Raw genomic sequence first — 14,452 nt, forward strand, 5'->3', positions numbered from 1 at the left:
ATAGCTTCTCGCTGCCGAAGACTGTGTGGCGCCGTAGCGAGGTATCCATCTCCATTGCTTCTGTTTTGACTGACTACGTTTGGCGTTGGTAGAGAAAAAAAAATGGCAGTAGCCTCGGCATTGACATGTGTTTTCTGTTCTGTTCGGGCGGACTATTACTACTTTCTCCAATACCTCTTCTCGATACCACTAGCATTTTGAAGGTTGTTTTCTTCTCAGGCGTTTGACTTTGTACTTAAGCTTGTTTTGTTGGGTTGCATGGAACGCGAGTGACGCAATATTTTGATAGCCGATATATCACACTGATACCATTGTTTGGGATTGCCAGTTCTTCTTGTCGTTTGCATGGGAGCTAATCCGCCGCCTTCGCCTCGGAACATCTTTGCCATCATTCAGATGTAGCGTGGCACAGATACTATACAACTGTTACTTTGTGGTAATATCGAGTCGTGGAGAAAGAAGACATGTATCTGGAAAATTCACTCATCATCCAGCATACCAGCCATGCTGCATGCCCAACTTCAGCCGTGAAATACTCGTCATAAGCGACTACCTACCTACTGGCCTCACGATCGAGGCGACAATCAAGCACGTAAGCCATTGGAAACAATTCCCCCTAGACATCCTATACAGTTTCTACTATATTTACCTCCATTATCTCATCTCTTCCTCGCCTAAAGTGTCCCAATCTGGACACGAAAGCAAATTACCACCACCACAATCACATTAGCGCAGCCGGGCAACAATCTCAGCTAAGGATGCCCATACTCCGGTTCTAGATGGCATTGATCCGCAGCAAACAAAACTTTGCCTTTGTCAATGACAATGCCGGCTATAGCCTCGCCTTCTTTTCGTCCCTTCTCCCCCACATCTGCCAGACCCCTAGCTCCCATCTTGGATACATATGCATCAAACCCGCTGAACGCCACATGTCCCCATGCATGCGCATACTCCCAATACACCCATCTTGCCCAACAGAGTAATGGAGTAGATGATTCCAATGCAGGAATCCATCATCAATATGCAGGTACGAAGCATCGTTCATCTAAACAATCTGCACCTTGTCTGTTCTGCATTTCGGATGCCGCAACCGAGGTGCAAAGACTAAGCGGATGACATGCGGTAGTCTAGAAAGAAGGAGCACGCGACGGGCGTTGTCAGATTGAGATATCTCTCCTCCGCTTAGCCTTGCAACAATCGGTTATAGCATCCGGAAGGAGAAGGTGGAAAGGTGGGCCGGGATGGAGGGTATAACAAGATTTACATTATGACGATCAGATGTAATATACGAGCGCGTCTATGATAGCAGGGTACCATGGTGTATGTTTCAAGTGATAAGCGAGAAGCGACGACGGGGGCGCTTCGACATGAGGATCAATGAAGTTTGTTCAAGGTGAACTAGATGGGTTTGCGCTCAATTTGCATGTCATTGACAGTGACATGACCCACGCCTTGGAACGGATATCGCACGCGCGACAGACCAGCCTCTCCGACCCCATTCAGTCCGCCCCAAGCTAACGAACATGTCACTTAGCCCACTATCGACCACTCACGACTCTCGGATCTCCGGAGAGAACGAGACCATGAACGCTTGGTCCATGCGTGATATCATATTCACCTACCGTCCTCCTCTAACACGCCAAAGACGGCTCAGAGAATAACATGTATTGGCAATATCGAATAGCAAAACGCTGGCGCTGGCTTAGCTACCTGTTTCTAGTTTCGCGCGCAATGTCAGAAAACGTCTGTATAACAGCCAGGCCGTTTTAGGTCGTTTGCACCGTTTCGTTTTGACAAAGTAAAGTTTCCAAAGTCTAGAACGGCGGTAAACGTTTTCGTTTTCATTCTTGCTAGGCCGGTGAATAAACGCCGCTGTGGTTTGTACAGGTAGGCGCGATGTGGGGTTAGCCTGGTAAGATCTGATACGGCGATTTATTGTCATTAGGTTCCGTCATCACATCTCCTGATCCGAGCGTCTTGGGTATGAACGACGTGTTTTGCAACACCATCATCGTGGAAATTCACTATTAGGAATTACATACCGTTTAGCCGCAATGTTTACCACAGGCTGAGTTGGTTGGGCAGGCAATGTCTGCTTTGGATTTCGGTGTTGGGACTTGGTCGATGCGTGCATGCGTTGGCGTCATGTCGACTCCCCTTTCGTACTGCAGCAGTAGCATGTCTGCAGAGAACGCAAGTGCGTAGCCGCAAATGCTGCAACTCGAGTCATTTCCTCATAAGTCTCTCAACCAATACTCATGCCGAAGTTTTGCCAACCTCCTTTCCGGCCAGATTTGCGGATTTTGATGGATGCGATTGATTGTCAAGTGCGGAGGATGTTTTGGAGGGCGCTTACATGCAGATTGCCGAACATTCTTGCGCGGAGTAGCGAAATGTACCCCCCTGCGTCGCAGACTTTGTGTATGAAATACGAGAACGGGCGATAGTAGTACCGAGAACTGGTAGGGTATTCATAGGTGAAACAGGACCCGTTGCTTGTGTCGCGCGCCGCGGTTCGCGTTGCCCTACGCTGCCCGGTTCGGCCCTCCCAACCACTTCTATGCTACCTTCTTGGTCAGCCTGCAGGACCTTGACGTCGTAAAATGCTAGTACTCGCTAGATGAATGGACACCAGGATACGTACATTGACATGCAGGAGAGAGGTGCGACGTGGTACGAGAGATACTCGCTCAAAGCGTTGAAAGACTGCGTACTGATTGGCCATGGCCAAGTCTACTATTGATGCTGTTGCTAATAGGTGCTTTTTTGTACAGAGGCCGTGATGCGGAACTGATCGGAAATCCATCTATCGTACACGTTGCGGAAAAAACAAGATGGCTGGCATAAGCGCCTTACTGCCGAAAGAGATATGAAACTCTTTAGTCGTGAAGATAGCGATAGTAAGACATTAGGTAAGGGCTCATCATATCTCGACTTTCGTAAAGTGTCGACATGCAGTCAATGAAGAAATGAATGAACAGGTTGTGACAAGGAAATTGAGCTTGACGGAAAAAGATAGTGTGTCTGGGGGCACAAACAGCCCCAGAACAGCAATAACAACATGAACATGATAAGTGATGCGCGCGCATGACTGGTGCTCATCAAATGTGGTAGCAAGCGTAAACGGCAGAGCGTACCTCCATGGTATCATGGCTATAGTTCATCGTGAGTGCGTAAGTAAAGTCGTTGACAGAACGCTTTCAAAACAGGATTACCGCCGTATGTTGCTTTTGTTGACGAAAGAAACGCTGTCATATACCGACCGTGTCTTTAAACGAGTGAGGTGTCGTGGTTCGTGGTTGAGTCTCTTCGACCCCTTCCATACGCACATCTCTGTCCCTGGATTCTGTGGAAGATGGCAAGGGCGCAGAAATGGGTGTGTATGTTGAGTATTGTTGGCTGCGGCTAGGATCTCCTGATCCATATGCGAGCGGAGACTCCATTTCGCTGGTTGCGCGATGTTTTTCTAGTTCCAATGGTTGTGGCCTTGTCCGTCTTCTCTTGCCTGATGAGGACTCTGACCCGTGTTCCACTCCGATTTGGTGTTGCGGTGTCATTGCGGGAGCCTGCTGCGAAGGCGCTGTTGGTGGTGGTGTTCGATCGTGTGGCCGAGGGTCCGAACTGGGTGGTGAGGGTCCAGGTGGTACTGTGATAGATTGCCTGCCCCTCCTAGGTGGTGGATATACCTCTCCTCTCGCGGCAGCCTCTTGCGCTCTTTGTTGTGCCTCCGCTTTTGTTGGTCTTCCACGTTTCTTTTTGTTCGCTGGCTCGCCAGATGGGTTTATCGTGGATGTGTAGGCAGGGCCTGCAGGCATGAATTCTCCCGGGAACGAATGCGGGGGACGAGGTTGTAGTAAGCGGCCGACAGGCGTGGAAGCTTCTGGCTGAAGTGGTCGCTTTCTCGTAATGTCCGGTCCTGGATATAGCATCGGTGCAGGTAGCTGGGGACGTCTATACTCTTGCCCAGGCGCGGAGTAGGTCGCTGCGAGGCTGTCGAATGCGATCTGACTAGAACGAACAGACCGGCCTGCAGCGCGTTAGTTTACTCTACTGCAAATGTTACGTGTAATGTTGTGTGATGAGCGTGTGCTATGAGAGCATACAAGTAGACAGCACATACCTGGAGGCAAAGCCATATCGTTCCATCGTGGCTGGATGTTGGCGTCGCGTATGATTCCGAAGAGAACATGAGATGGTATTGGAGCTGCTTTTAGTATTTCAGCAAGCAAATAGACCTAGATTGGTTACATCAGTTTCCCATATGTGATGAATGTACGTGTTACCGTATTTCAGAGGTACGTACCTTTTCATGCTCTGCCCATGGTGGCTCGCGCGAGCTCGAGGGCTCCATGTCGTGATCCTCGACAGGCTCAAAATACGCGAGGGCAGAGACCAAGAAGTAGTAGTGGCAAAAGCTTGCTGTATGCAACCAGACTAATTGAGCATCGATCACAAGGCCGTAAAGTAAGTGGACCGGCGCGAAGAGCAACGCGCCCTCGCGCGCGGTTGTATAGCTGCGTCTACCAACAGAACAAACGAGAGTGCTGAAACGAAAGAGTAACGAGCGGTAGAAGAAGAGCACCAAAAATCAAAGAAACCTGCGGCGGGCTCTGGTTGTCGTATTCATGCCAGCAGGCAAGAAGGTTGTGTCAAAAGGGACCACATGAGGCTGGGTCAAAATAATTAGGAGAGACAGCTTCCCGTGAGAGATTACTGGGGAGAGCCACCCGGTATGTTATACATTAGCGGATTTCTTCAAAGACGAATGGGAAGCGACTAGTCCCCACACCAAGAATGCAGCATCCAAGGCTTCCCGCACGGTATCTGTCTAAATCAGTACTTGTCGCAAATCGATAACGAAGCCTACGTATGTAACATAGATCTGGCGGCGCTTTACCCCATCTCGAAAGCCTCAGCGGATGTTCGAAAACGATTGCGCAAACCGATGAGCCAATCGCCTAGAGAGTACGCCAAGCCGTGTCTCACCAGCCGTGGAGGGTTTAGCCTGAGACCAACGGCCCTTCCCTTGCAAACCAGTCCCTGCCTTCCTTTTTTCTCATGTACGCTTGCCGCCTTTGTTTCGGGGTTTTGACAGTACCATGTTCGTCGCCATGACGGCAAGCGCAATCGTGGGGAGGCTGAAATGTCGCTGCGCGTACCAGCGTTGGTGTCCTGCGCGCAATCTGGCAAGAACGGTTCAGCGCTGATCGTCGTGAAGGCGCGTCGCGCCTGATGGGGCAGCGGAAGACGGCGTCGTCATCCCTGTCTACAACGGTGCCATGAGTGTAGTCTGTTCCAGGACTGCTGCTGGGGAGGTGTGTATCGAGAGGCACAAACGTCGCAGCTGCGTAGCTTGATACTGGCTTTCTTATACCTGGCCAGCGACCAAAGTGCGCACATGCATCGACACGTAGCACTCTCCTGCGCAGTCTTTTCACATTTCACACCGTATGGCTACGCGGAGCCAGTTGAAACCAGTCCAAGATCGGGAGCGGCCCGCGATTCGGCATAGCCCCCAATGAAATTTATCGCCATTCGCTAGGTCGAAGTATCTTTTCTCAGTAGGCAGTTGGACCCGCTGGCGTTCACCAAGTGACACTCTGGGCCGTATAGGCGACATCTTGCCGGTGCGTCCAAGTCAGCTGTCGTGCCGGCGTCATGGGTTCTGCTGTGAAGAGTAGGTAGCCGTTCAGTCAGAGTTCTGCACTAGTAAACTTGTGGACTGTGCTCGCTCGAGTACGCCAATGAGAAGCCTTGGCCAAGATCCAAAACACACCATGGGCGGCCTTAGTTCAATCTGCCACCATTTAGTCTTTCGGAAAGTTGGAACTCAAGAGCAAGCACATGCACCAGTGCTGTAGCTGACACTTCGAACGCCAGCCATCTTGGGGAGTTAGTTAGTCTATGATGCTAGCGCTAGGGCTCGGACATTTCAAGCCGCTGAACACCCTGCTGCAGAGGTCACAACACATGATCAATCTGGCGCCGGACATGGTACATCGCATTTCGAGTTCGCATCGCGAAGAAACCCGTTCGTTTTTCGGGCAATTGGGTTCGCGCTAATCTCGCCCGATCTGGATCTGTGAAAAAGGAACGAGCCAGCCGGACTCTAACAACCAGCCATCCTGTCTTTCCCGATGACTGAACAGCTCCAGCTTGCGTAATCGGTCAACTCACACGCTGCCCTGAGTCGTGTCCGATCCGTGTTGCTCATACTGCTTGTTCAACATGTCTCGTCCCCTGGGTCTTTGCTCGGCCCGCGAACACCGCACGTCTCGGTGACTCGCGGATAATGCGCCGATCACAAAGGTATTCTGATACATTGTCCACTACTCGTTCACCATCAGCCGCGGCTGCAGTGACAGGCACAGGGTGTTTTACGGCATTTATTATTGCAGTTGCACATGAGGATATATTAGTTTCCCCATCCGGTAAAGATGCGTGCAACACGCTGGGCTTTCCCAGTGCGTACACGGCCCTGACGGCTCAGCAACTTGATGTGAGATACGCTCAATGGACTTTCTCGTGTAAGTGAGAACCCTCTTTTGCAACTCAGATTAGATTCTCGTCCTATGTCGCCGATAATAACCAACTTACTTTTCCGTTCTGACAACTTCTTAGACCGTCCACGAGTCGCCAAGAGTTCACTTTACGGACAGTAGCTCTGTGACCCAACACCGGAACTCACACATCTCTATCCAATTTTCTTCTTCTAACAATATCATCATCATTGCCTCTATCTTGTATTCACTTGACATGTTTGCGTGCGCCAATGGTAGATATGGCCAGAGGGGCCCTGCATCCATGGATTGCGGAGGCCGAGGCTGGGCCAATGGACTAACGCTAGTTTTCGCTCGCATGTCCAAAGTATCATCCCAAAGTCAGCGCATCGCGTCGCGCGCAGCACCACCACTCGAAGACACTGCCGGCTGACCGATCCTGCCTGTTCAGGCTCACACACGTACAAATTGTGGATTAAAAAGAATCGCCTTCCCTGTCGTCATCGGAACAAGCGAGCTCGATTCCGCGGAAGGCTTGGTTGCATCTACGGCTCCATCCCGCGCACCTACATGGCGACGGCGACAACGCCAGGCACATACATACACCCGTAGAGTCCTTGTCGCTCGGTGCACCAATTACGGTGTAGGCGCAAAGCAAGCCTGTCTCGTCCGACACGGCTTTGTGTCCAGGGAAGCAAAAAGCTTTGCTCAGTCATCACCCAAGGCGACCAAGTCTCTTGCCTCTGTCTGTCGCCTTTCACTCCGAACTACAAGGAGCTGCCCTGGAGGTGTCGAGTGTATGCGCGTCGCATGGACTATGAGGTAGATAGGCTCCTGGTTCTGCATGTGTGATATTGGACATTGAGCGTTAGCGTCCCTCTCTTTGAGATTCTCGCGATCCTCCACCCTCTTCTTCAGCACCTTCCACCAACCCCACGACCCTCCACAACATGCCGGACAGCGAGTCGGACCAAAATACGGCTCGACTGGAGCCCGAGCTGCGCGAGATGAAGTTGGAAGCTGCGACCTCGGACGGTGCAGGTGAGAGCAAGGACACCAGTCAGGTAAAGGTCGAGGTAGATGATCGCGCGCCCACGCCTCTGGCCATCCCTCCCCGGCTCAAGACGCGATCCAGGACCCAGTCGCCCATGACAAAACACGAAGTCGATACTCCGTCGCCCGGCAGCGCCCGTGAAGAGATCGTAGGTGGTGATATCACGCTGAAGATGGAGCCCGGCAAGGCACCCAAGCTCTCGCGCACCGCGTCCCAAAAGGTCGTCTCACGACCGCCTCCGCTCTTCCTCGACCTGCCCGACTCTACTGCCGCCGCCAAAGAGACTTTCGTAGTCCTCCCAGAATGCACGTACGCGAACAAGACCATCGGCACCACCGACCCTGCGCTCGAATGCGACTGTCAAGAAGAATACGACGCCACGACCAAGACAAACCATGCCTGTGGCGAAGACTCCGACTGCATCAACCGCGCGACAAAGATGGAGTGCCTAGGTGACTGCGGCTGCGGTCGGAAATGCCAGAACATGCGCTTTCAGCGGAAACAGTATGCCGATGTCACGGTTATAAAGACGGAGAAGAAGGGTTTCGGTCTTCGCGCCAACAAGGACATGGCTCCAGGCGACTTCGTCTTCGAATACATTGGCGAAGTCATCGACGAGCGCACCTTCCGCCGCCGCATGGGTCAATACGACGACGAGGGAATCAAGCACTTCTACTTCATGTCCCTTACCAAGGGCGAGTTTGTAGATGCCACAAAAAAGGGCAATCTGGGTCGTTTCTGCAATCACTCGTGCAATCCCAACTGTTTCGTCGACAAGTGGGTTGTTGGGGATAAACTGCGCATGGGCATATTCGTCGAGCGTAGCGTCAAAGCAGGCGAGGAGCTTGTTTTCAACTACAATGTCGATCGATACGGCGCAGATCCGCAACCTTGCTACTGTGGTGAGCCCAACTGTAGCGGCTTCATCGGCGGAAAGACACAGTCCGACAATGCGACAAACCTTAGCAATGAAACGATCGCGGCTCTCGGAATCGACGATATTGATGGTTGGGGTACAGCAGTCGCCAAGAAGCCCCGCAAGAAGAAGGCAAGCGAAGACGATGAGGAATACGTTAGCAATTTGCAGACCCGCGAGCTGGAAGAGGATGCAGTAAACAAGGTCGTATCAGCTTTGCGCAACTGCGAAGAAAAGTGGATTGCTGTCAAGCTTCTCAGCCGTATGCAGACCGACAACGAAAAGGTTCGCGCACGTATCGTCCAATTCCACGGCTATAGAAACCTCAAAACCACTTTGTCTAGGTGGAAGGATGACTACAATGTTGTTCTCCAAGTGCTGGACGTACTGCACAGACTGCCACGCATTACTCGAAACAAGATTCAAGATTCTGGTATTGAAGAGGAGGTAAGCAAGCTGACAGACTGCGGAGACGAACGAGTCGAGGAGGCCGCCAAAGAGCTATTGGCTGCATGGAGTAAGCTGGAAATCGGCTACAGGATACCACGGCTGAAGAGAGATCCAAACGCAAGCACACCAGCTCGGACCGAGAATCATTATGAACGACGCGAGAGAGCTCGTGAACGCTCCCGGTCTAGGTCAAAATCGCCTTCCACGATTGCGCCCAAAGGCCCATCTGCAGCAAACATCCCGTCCGGTCCTCGTGTATTAAATGCACCTCGCGGCCCAGCTGGCTTCTTCGCCACTCCACGACCAATTATGCGACCAAGGCCATTCAACGCTCTTCCACAAGGCTGGTACCAGGCCACAGCCGAGAACGGTTCGACGTATTTCTACAACCAGACTGGTATCACACAGTGGCAACGACCAACCCAGCCTGCAGATGCCCCACCGCCTCCCCCGAATAAGGCTAGGAATGAGACGCAGCTGTTACAAGACATCATAGCGAGCATAACATCGAACAACACACCTACCGGGCCCTCCGCATCTACTACTCCGCAGCCAGTCTCCAATGAGGACACAGAACCGGCTTTTGGTCGTGAAAAGTGGCGTACCTTATCATTAGAAAAGCAGGAAAAGGTGTATGAAGCGACAGTGAGTATTATTTATTGTTCTGCAAAGCATATCTGACCCTCACAGCTTGCACCGCACGTCACGGCAGTAACGAAACAGTATTACAAGAAATTCGAAAAGCAGGAGATTAAAAGACTGAGTAAAGAGGTGGCACAGAAGCTTGTGAGAGGCGACTACAAGTCCGGTCGTGTCAAGGACCCGACGGCTAGAATAAGTTCCAACCACGAGAAGACGGTCAGAGATGAGGTCAAGCGTTTCATGGACAAGGCTGTCAAGAAGAAGCAAGAGCGACAGAAGATGAAGGCCGCACAGAGTGGTGTGAAGTCAGACCTCACCAGCGAGTCTCCTAGCACCCCTTCAGGGCCAGCCGGTGATGCTGATGAGGCCTCTCCATCCGACTCAACATCCGACCTGAAGCGGAAGAGAGACGGAGAGGCACAGTCTGGCTCACCAAAGCGAACCCGAACGACTTCTGAAAGCCAGCAATCAGCGCCTCCACCTCCGCCTCCACCCCCAGCAACCACCGACGTCGAAGAAACTAGCCTCACGCCCATGGACGATACGTCCGCCATGTCGTTTCCCGACTCCACAGAGAGAGTAAGCACGGGCAGCAAAATGGCATTTCAACTAGACGGTTACGGAAGCCCTATGCAGCTTGCAACGCCCCCTACAAACGGCTCTAACGGCTCCGGTGATCAACAGCAGACGCACCATTCGGTCAACGGTGACCGTACCCACTCATAGCAAGCCGAGAGTTGGTTGCTAGTCATTCAATTTCTGTTACAAGGTTCTTCACTATTTTATTCTTTGTAATTCTTCGATTGAAGGCGATACGTTCGACTGTATATATGGTTCGAATGCGCAAGGCATAACATGGCGTTGGTGGGAAAAGGTCAGAAGTGAGCGGCTCTATCCAACAGCCAGCATGTGAAGTGGTGACGGGGCATATGTATGTATATATTATGTTAAGTGTTTGGAACTAGGCAAGATAATCAGCTATGTTCTACGCGTGCAGCGTGCAGCCTCAAATTTTGGTCTAACCAGTTCTACGTACTTTGTGCATCGGTGATTGGGCCGCGGCATCTCTACGAAACCGGAAGTAGGAACCTGCGCTGGTATTTATCCAACGTTCAAGTTTCCTATTCGTTCGGGGTTCCAAATAATCCTACTGCTAATCGGACCGAGAATCTGTTTAGGGCTACCGTAGGAGCGGAATCACCAACTCAGCCCGCGAGCGTGGGTTTTCCGCCCCCAAATACCCAGGTCAGATTTCGCCCGGTCGCTTACTGGTCCAGTAGACGCTCGCGTTGCACAACAACAAGCATCAAGAGATGAGATTAACGCATTAACGCCCCGCCCCATGGATCCTTCAGCTTTACAAGTATAGATGAACTTGGTAGTGATAAACCCATGTTATACGTATCCCCCTTCGCGCCTCCTGCGTTTGCTTCTCAGCCCTACAGCGTCGTCTGATCTCGAAGACGACACATGATGTTGCTCCAAACCGTTCTATGGCTCGCCTTCACCACACTGGCATCTGCAGATAACTGTTACTGGCGTAATGGGGGCTTGCAGACCGTTGCCAAATATCAGCCGTGCTCCAACGACACTTCCGATCCGCTCAGCCATATCTGCTGCAAAATTGGCGAAGGCGAGGATACCTGTCTTCCGAATGGCATCTGTCAGGCCTTTGCGCCAACTGAAGAATACCTCGGCCTTTATTTTAGAGAGAGTTGCACACTACAAAACTGGGAAGCTGGAGGCTGCCAGGACCTGTGTTCGAGTGGAGTATGAAAGGCCGGTACAAGGTGCGCGATTAAACGCTGACATGGACTTGTAGGACGAGCAAAGCAAAAACGACGTGACTGTCACTCCTTGCGACGGAACCCCTACGTCCGAGTTCTGGTGCTGCGGCAACACAACCGATTGCTGTTCGGATCCCAATCTTGAGAAGTTCAAAGTCGAACCCACCTTCAGCGGCGTAATCACGAGTTCGCTACTCCCAACGTCCACAAGTGCCTCTATATCGCCGAGCCCATCCAGCCCGTCCACCTCCTCGAATGCGAATGCGAATGCGACGAATACTCCAACCCCTTCGCCTTCTTCAACACCACAGAATAACGAAAGTGCCGGTCTGTCGACAGGCGCAAAGGCCGGAATAGGTGTGGGTGCTGCTGCTGGTGTTATTGCGCTGATCGCGATTGGTGTTCTCATCGGAAGAAGGTCGCATAAGAAGAAGAAGGAAGTTACAGAGGCGACAAGCTACTACGAGCCAGCCAAAGGGGAATTACCGCCCCAGTATAGGCACGAAGCTCCCATGGACGAAGTTTCCAGGCACGAAGCTCCGGCTACGCAAGCACCTGTAGAATTGTCTGGGGATCAAGTACGACCACACGAGGCGCCGGAGAGTCGATAGCCAGCGTGGGTGACTTCAGGATAACGAGTTGGTATGCCGTAATTTTTCTGGTTGAAAGTAGGAATGAGTTTCTGCTGAGCGCGGATGCAATACATCGACGAAAGGGTCATTGACCTGAGGCACATACTACGAGTATATGCTCTATTCAATATTCCGCATCATTTTTCAGACATGTCGTGCTTGAGTAATCGTGGCCGTAGTTTGGGGTTGGCACGTGGCCGAGGTTCCTCGCGTCGCGTGCCTGCCTTGTGCGTGTCATATCAACGTCATCTCGTCAATCGTACGACAACGACATCCAACGTGCCTGCATATCCGCGTCACTAACCAAAAAGAGCTCTTCAACGTCGGTCACGACGACTTAGCTGGGCAATAAGGAGAGCGGATCGCGTCCGAAAACAATATGCATGATGCGCGATTGCTCGTAATGCATGAGTTTCTCCGGCATATGCGGCTGCCAATTCGTATAATACTTGGGTGAAATAATCATATCTGAAATGCACGAATTTTGACAAATCTTCGTTTTCATACGGCAAACTCTCACTTTCAGTATGTCAAACACACAAGCAACAAAACAAGCTCTCTCTGAGCACAAGGTCATCCCAGATGTCCTTCCAGACAACATCAACCTTTCCTACGACCTAACACTAGAATGGCCAAACGCAAAGCTCGACACGCCAGGAAAAGAGCTGGAAAATCCCGACACAAAACCTGAGCCCAAAGTCTTCATTAACCCTGCAGTAAGCACCAGCAACTATCACAGCTAGCAACCCCCACTAACCCAACATCCAGCCTTCAGAGCCGCTGGACAACCTCGTCCTGATGATGGTCGACCCAGACCTCCTAATGAATAACGACACCTACTGCGGTCAAGTCCGCCACTGGCTCGTCACAAACCTCTCCAGCAACCCTGACGGCACGCTATCCCACCATGCCGCCGCTGAGCGCTCACCCTACGTGCGTCCAGCTCCTCTGCCTAATTACCTCTATCCGCGTCCACACCGCTACGTCTTCATCCTCGCTCGCGCGTCTGGTAAGGTGGAAGTCCGGCCTGAGGATTTGCGCGAGATGCAGAAGGAGTGGGTGGCGGCTGCGCAGGGGAAGCAGGGTGAGATGCAGGATTTGAAGGATCGGTGGGGTTTTAAGGCGCAGAGGTTGATTGAGGAGAAGGGGTTGGAGGTGTTGGCGGTGAATTTTATGAGGGTGGGTGGGACGGTGGAGAGTAGTCTTGCGAATGCGGCGATGATGGGGCAGGCAGTTATTGATAAAGTATGTTGGTATGCTCTTTTGTTTGAATTATGGTTGACTAATGTAATCTTCAGGTTCTTGGAAAGTAGGCTATCGGCTTCGATATGGTGTACAGGATTTCTAGTGCCACTGGAAATTCGGTCGTATTTTGTTCTCGAATACGCACTATTGATAATCTATGACGGTAGAAATAATGGTGAAATTGACTATCCACTGACCCATCGCTGCACAGTAATCAGAGCCTGAGACAGTACATTCTTGTGTGTTACTCAGGTTTTGGCGTTGTGCAGCTTGTTAAGTTTTTACAATGAACCGCCATGGTCCTCATCTATATTTCTGGCGCAGGTGTAGTTGGTCTGTGTACTATCAGGACCTAGTGTACTTATTGGTATACTGCTGAGCTACCGCTGGTATATAAATAGCTTCCACTACTACGATAGGTTAGCAGTGGCTCGTCTACCGTCCACCTGAGACAAAACACCCATCCTTATAAAACCCATGCGCATCTAGTATCTCTGATAATACTATTCTTTGATGCACATAGCATTTTCGAACATCACGATAAACGTCTCGGTGACTGTTCATGCTGAGAAAACATGGTAACGTCATGATTATAGAGTCATTATAATTTGGATCAAGACTCGAGCACACTTCACGACGAATCTCCTCTACCCCTTGCTCGGTCGACATCTTCCTTCATTGATTCCATTACATGAACATTAAAATTTCCGAATCAGATAGAGGCCGGCAAGAAAAGAGATGCCTCTCACCATTGCACTCGTACCACCAATTATGCTGCTCATACGCTTGGTCTGCTTTTTCTAACCCAATAGCTGTTACTATGTCATTCCTGTGAACAGTTAAACGATTTATCATCAGTCGCAGAACACCGCGTAATACATCAGATCCGATGCCCATCAATCTTCCCAACTCAAAGTAATGTATCGCAGGGCCTTCGAACTGTTCCCGGTGCGTACTGAAGACTCTCGCAAATCCTTTATTGATGCTGATTCCCACAAAGTCCAGATATACTTCCAGAACGCCCTTTCTATAGTCCACCACTACCCCGTCTTCTTTGCGTACCATACCCATCAGGCCATACACTTTGTCTCGTGGATTCTCGCATATTCCTTCGTAAAAGCACCAGACGTAATTCGTCAGCGACATTTGTCGCCGTAAGTCCACTGCTTTCTGCTCGCGTTGTGTAAATGCCAGGAGAAACAGAGGTATGTTTCTGAAAGATACAT

The 14,452-nt window shown here is 51.1% G+C and overlaps 3 protein-coding genes across 3 annotated transcripts; 2 read left to right on the forward strand and 1 right to left on the reverse strand.

Moving 5' to 3' along the window:
* Positions 1 to 3,251: 3,251 nt before the first annotated feature.
* On the reverse strand, positions 3,252 to 4,351 carry J4E82_002982 (uncharacterized protein; the record flags this gene model as incomplete). Its single annotated transcript, XM_051729274.1, has 3 exons — positions 3,252 to 4,027; positions 4,121 to 4,235; positions 4,304 to 4,351. 3 exons carry the CDS (start codon positions 4,349 to 4,351, stop codon positions 3,252 to 3,254), a joined length of 939 nt encoding a protein of 312 aa, XP_051590989.1.
* Positions 4,352 to 7,450: 3,099 nt separating this feature from the next.
* On the forward strand, positions 7,451 to 10,288 carry J4E82_002983 (uncharacterized protein; the record flags this gene model as incomplete). The annotated part of the gene is made up of 2 exons (XM_051729275.1): positions 7,451 to 9,565; positions 9,611 to 10,288. The coding sequence occupies 2 exons, from the start codon at positions 7,451 to 7,453 to the stop codon at positions 10,286 to 10,288; spliced, it is 2,793 nt and encodes a 930-aa protein (XP_051590990.1).
* Positions 10,289 to 12,508: 2,220 nt separating this feature from the next.
* Positions 12,509 to 13,294, forward strand: J4E82_002984 (uncharacterized protein; the record flags this gene model as incomplete). The annotated part of the gene is made up of 3 exons (XM_051729276.1): positions 12,509 to 12,697; positions 12,750 to 13,226; positions 13,280 to 13,294. 3 exons carry the CDS (start codon positions 12,509 to 12,511, stop codon positions 13,292 to 13,294), a joined length of 681 nt encoding a protein of 226 aa, XP_051590991.1.
* Positions 13,295 to 14,452: the final 1,158 nt, after the last annotated feature.

This window comes from Alternaria postmessia (genome assembly GCF_024291825.1).
Source record: "Alternaria postmessia strain BMP 2775 chromosome Unknown scaffold_12, whole genome shotgun sequence".
NCBI lineage: Eukaryota > Fungi > Ascomycota > Dothideomycetes > Pleosporales > Pleosporaceae > Alternaria > Alternaria postmessia.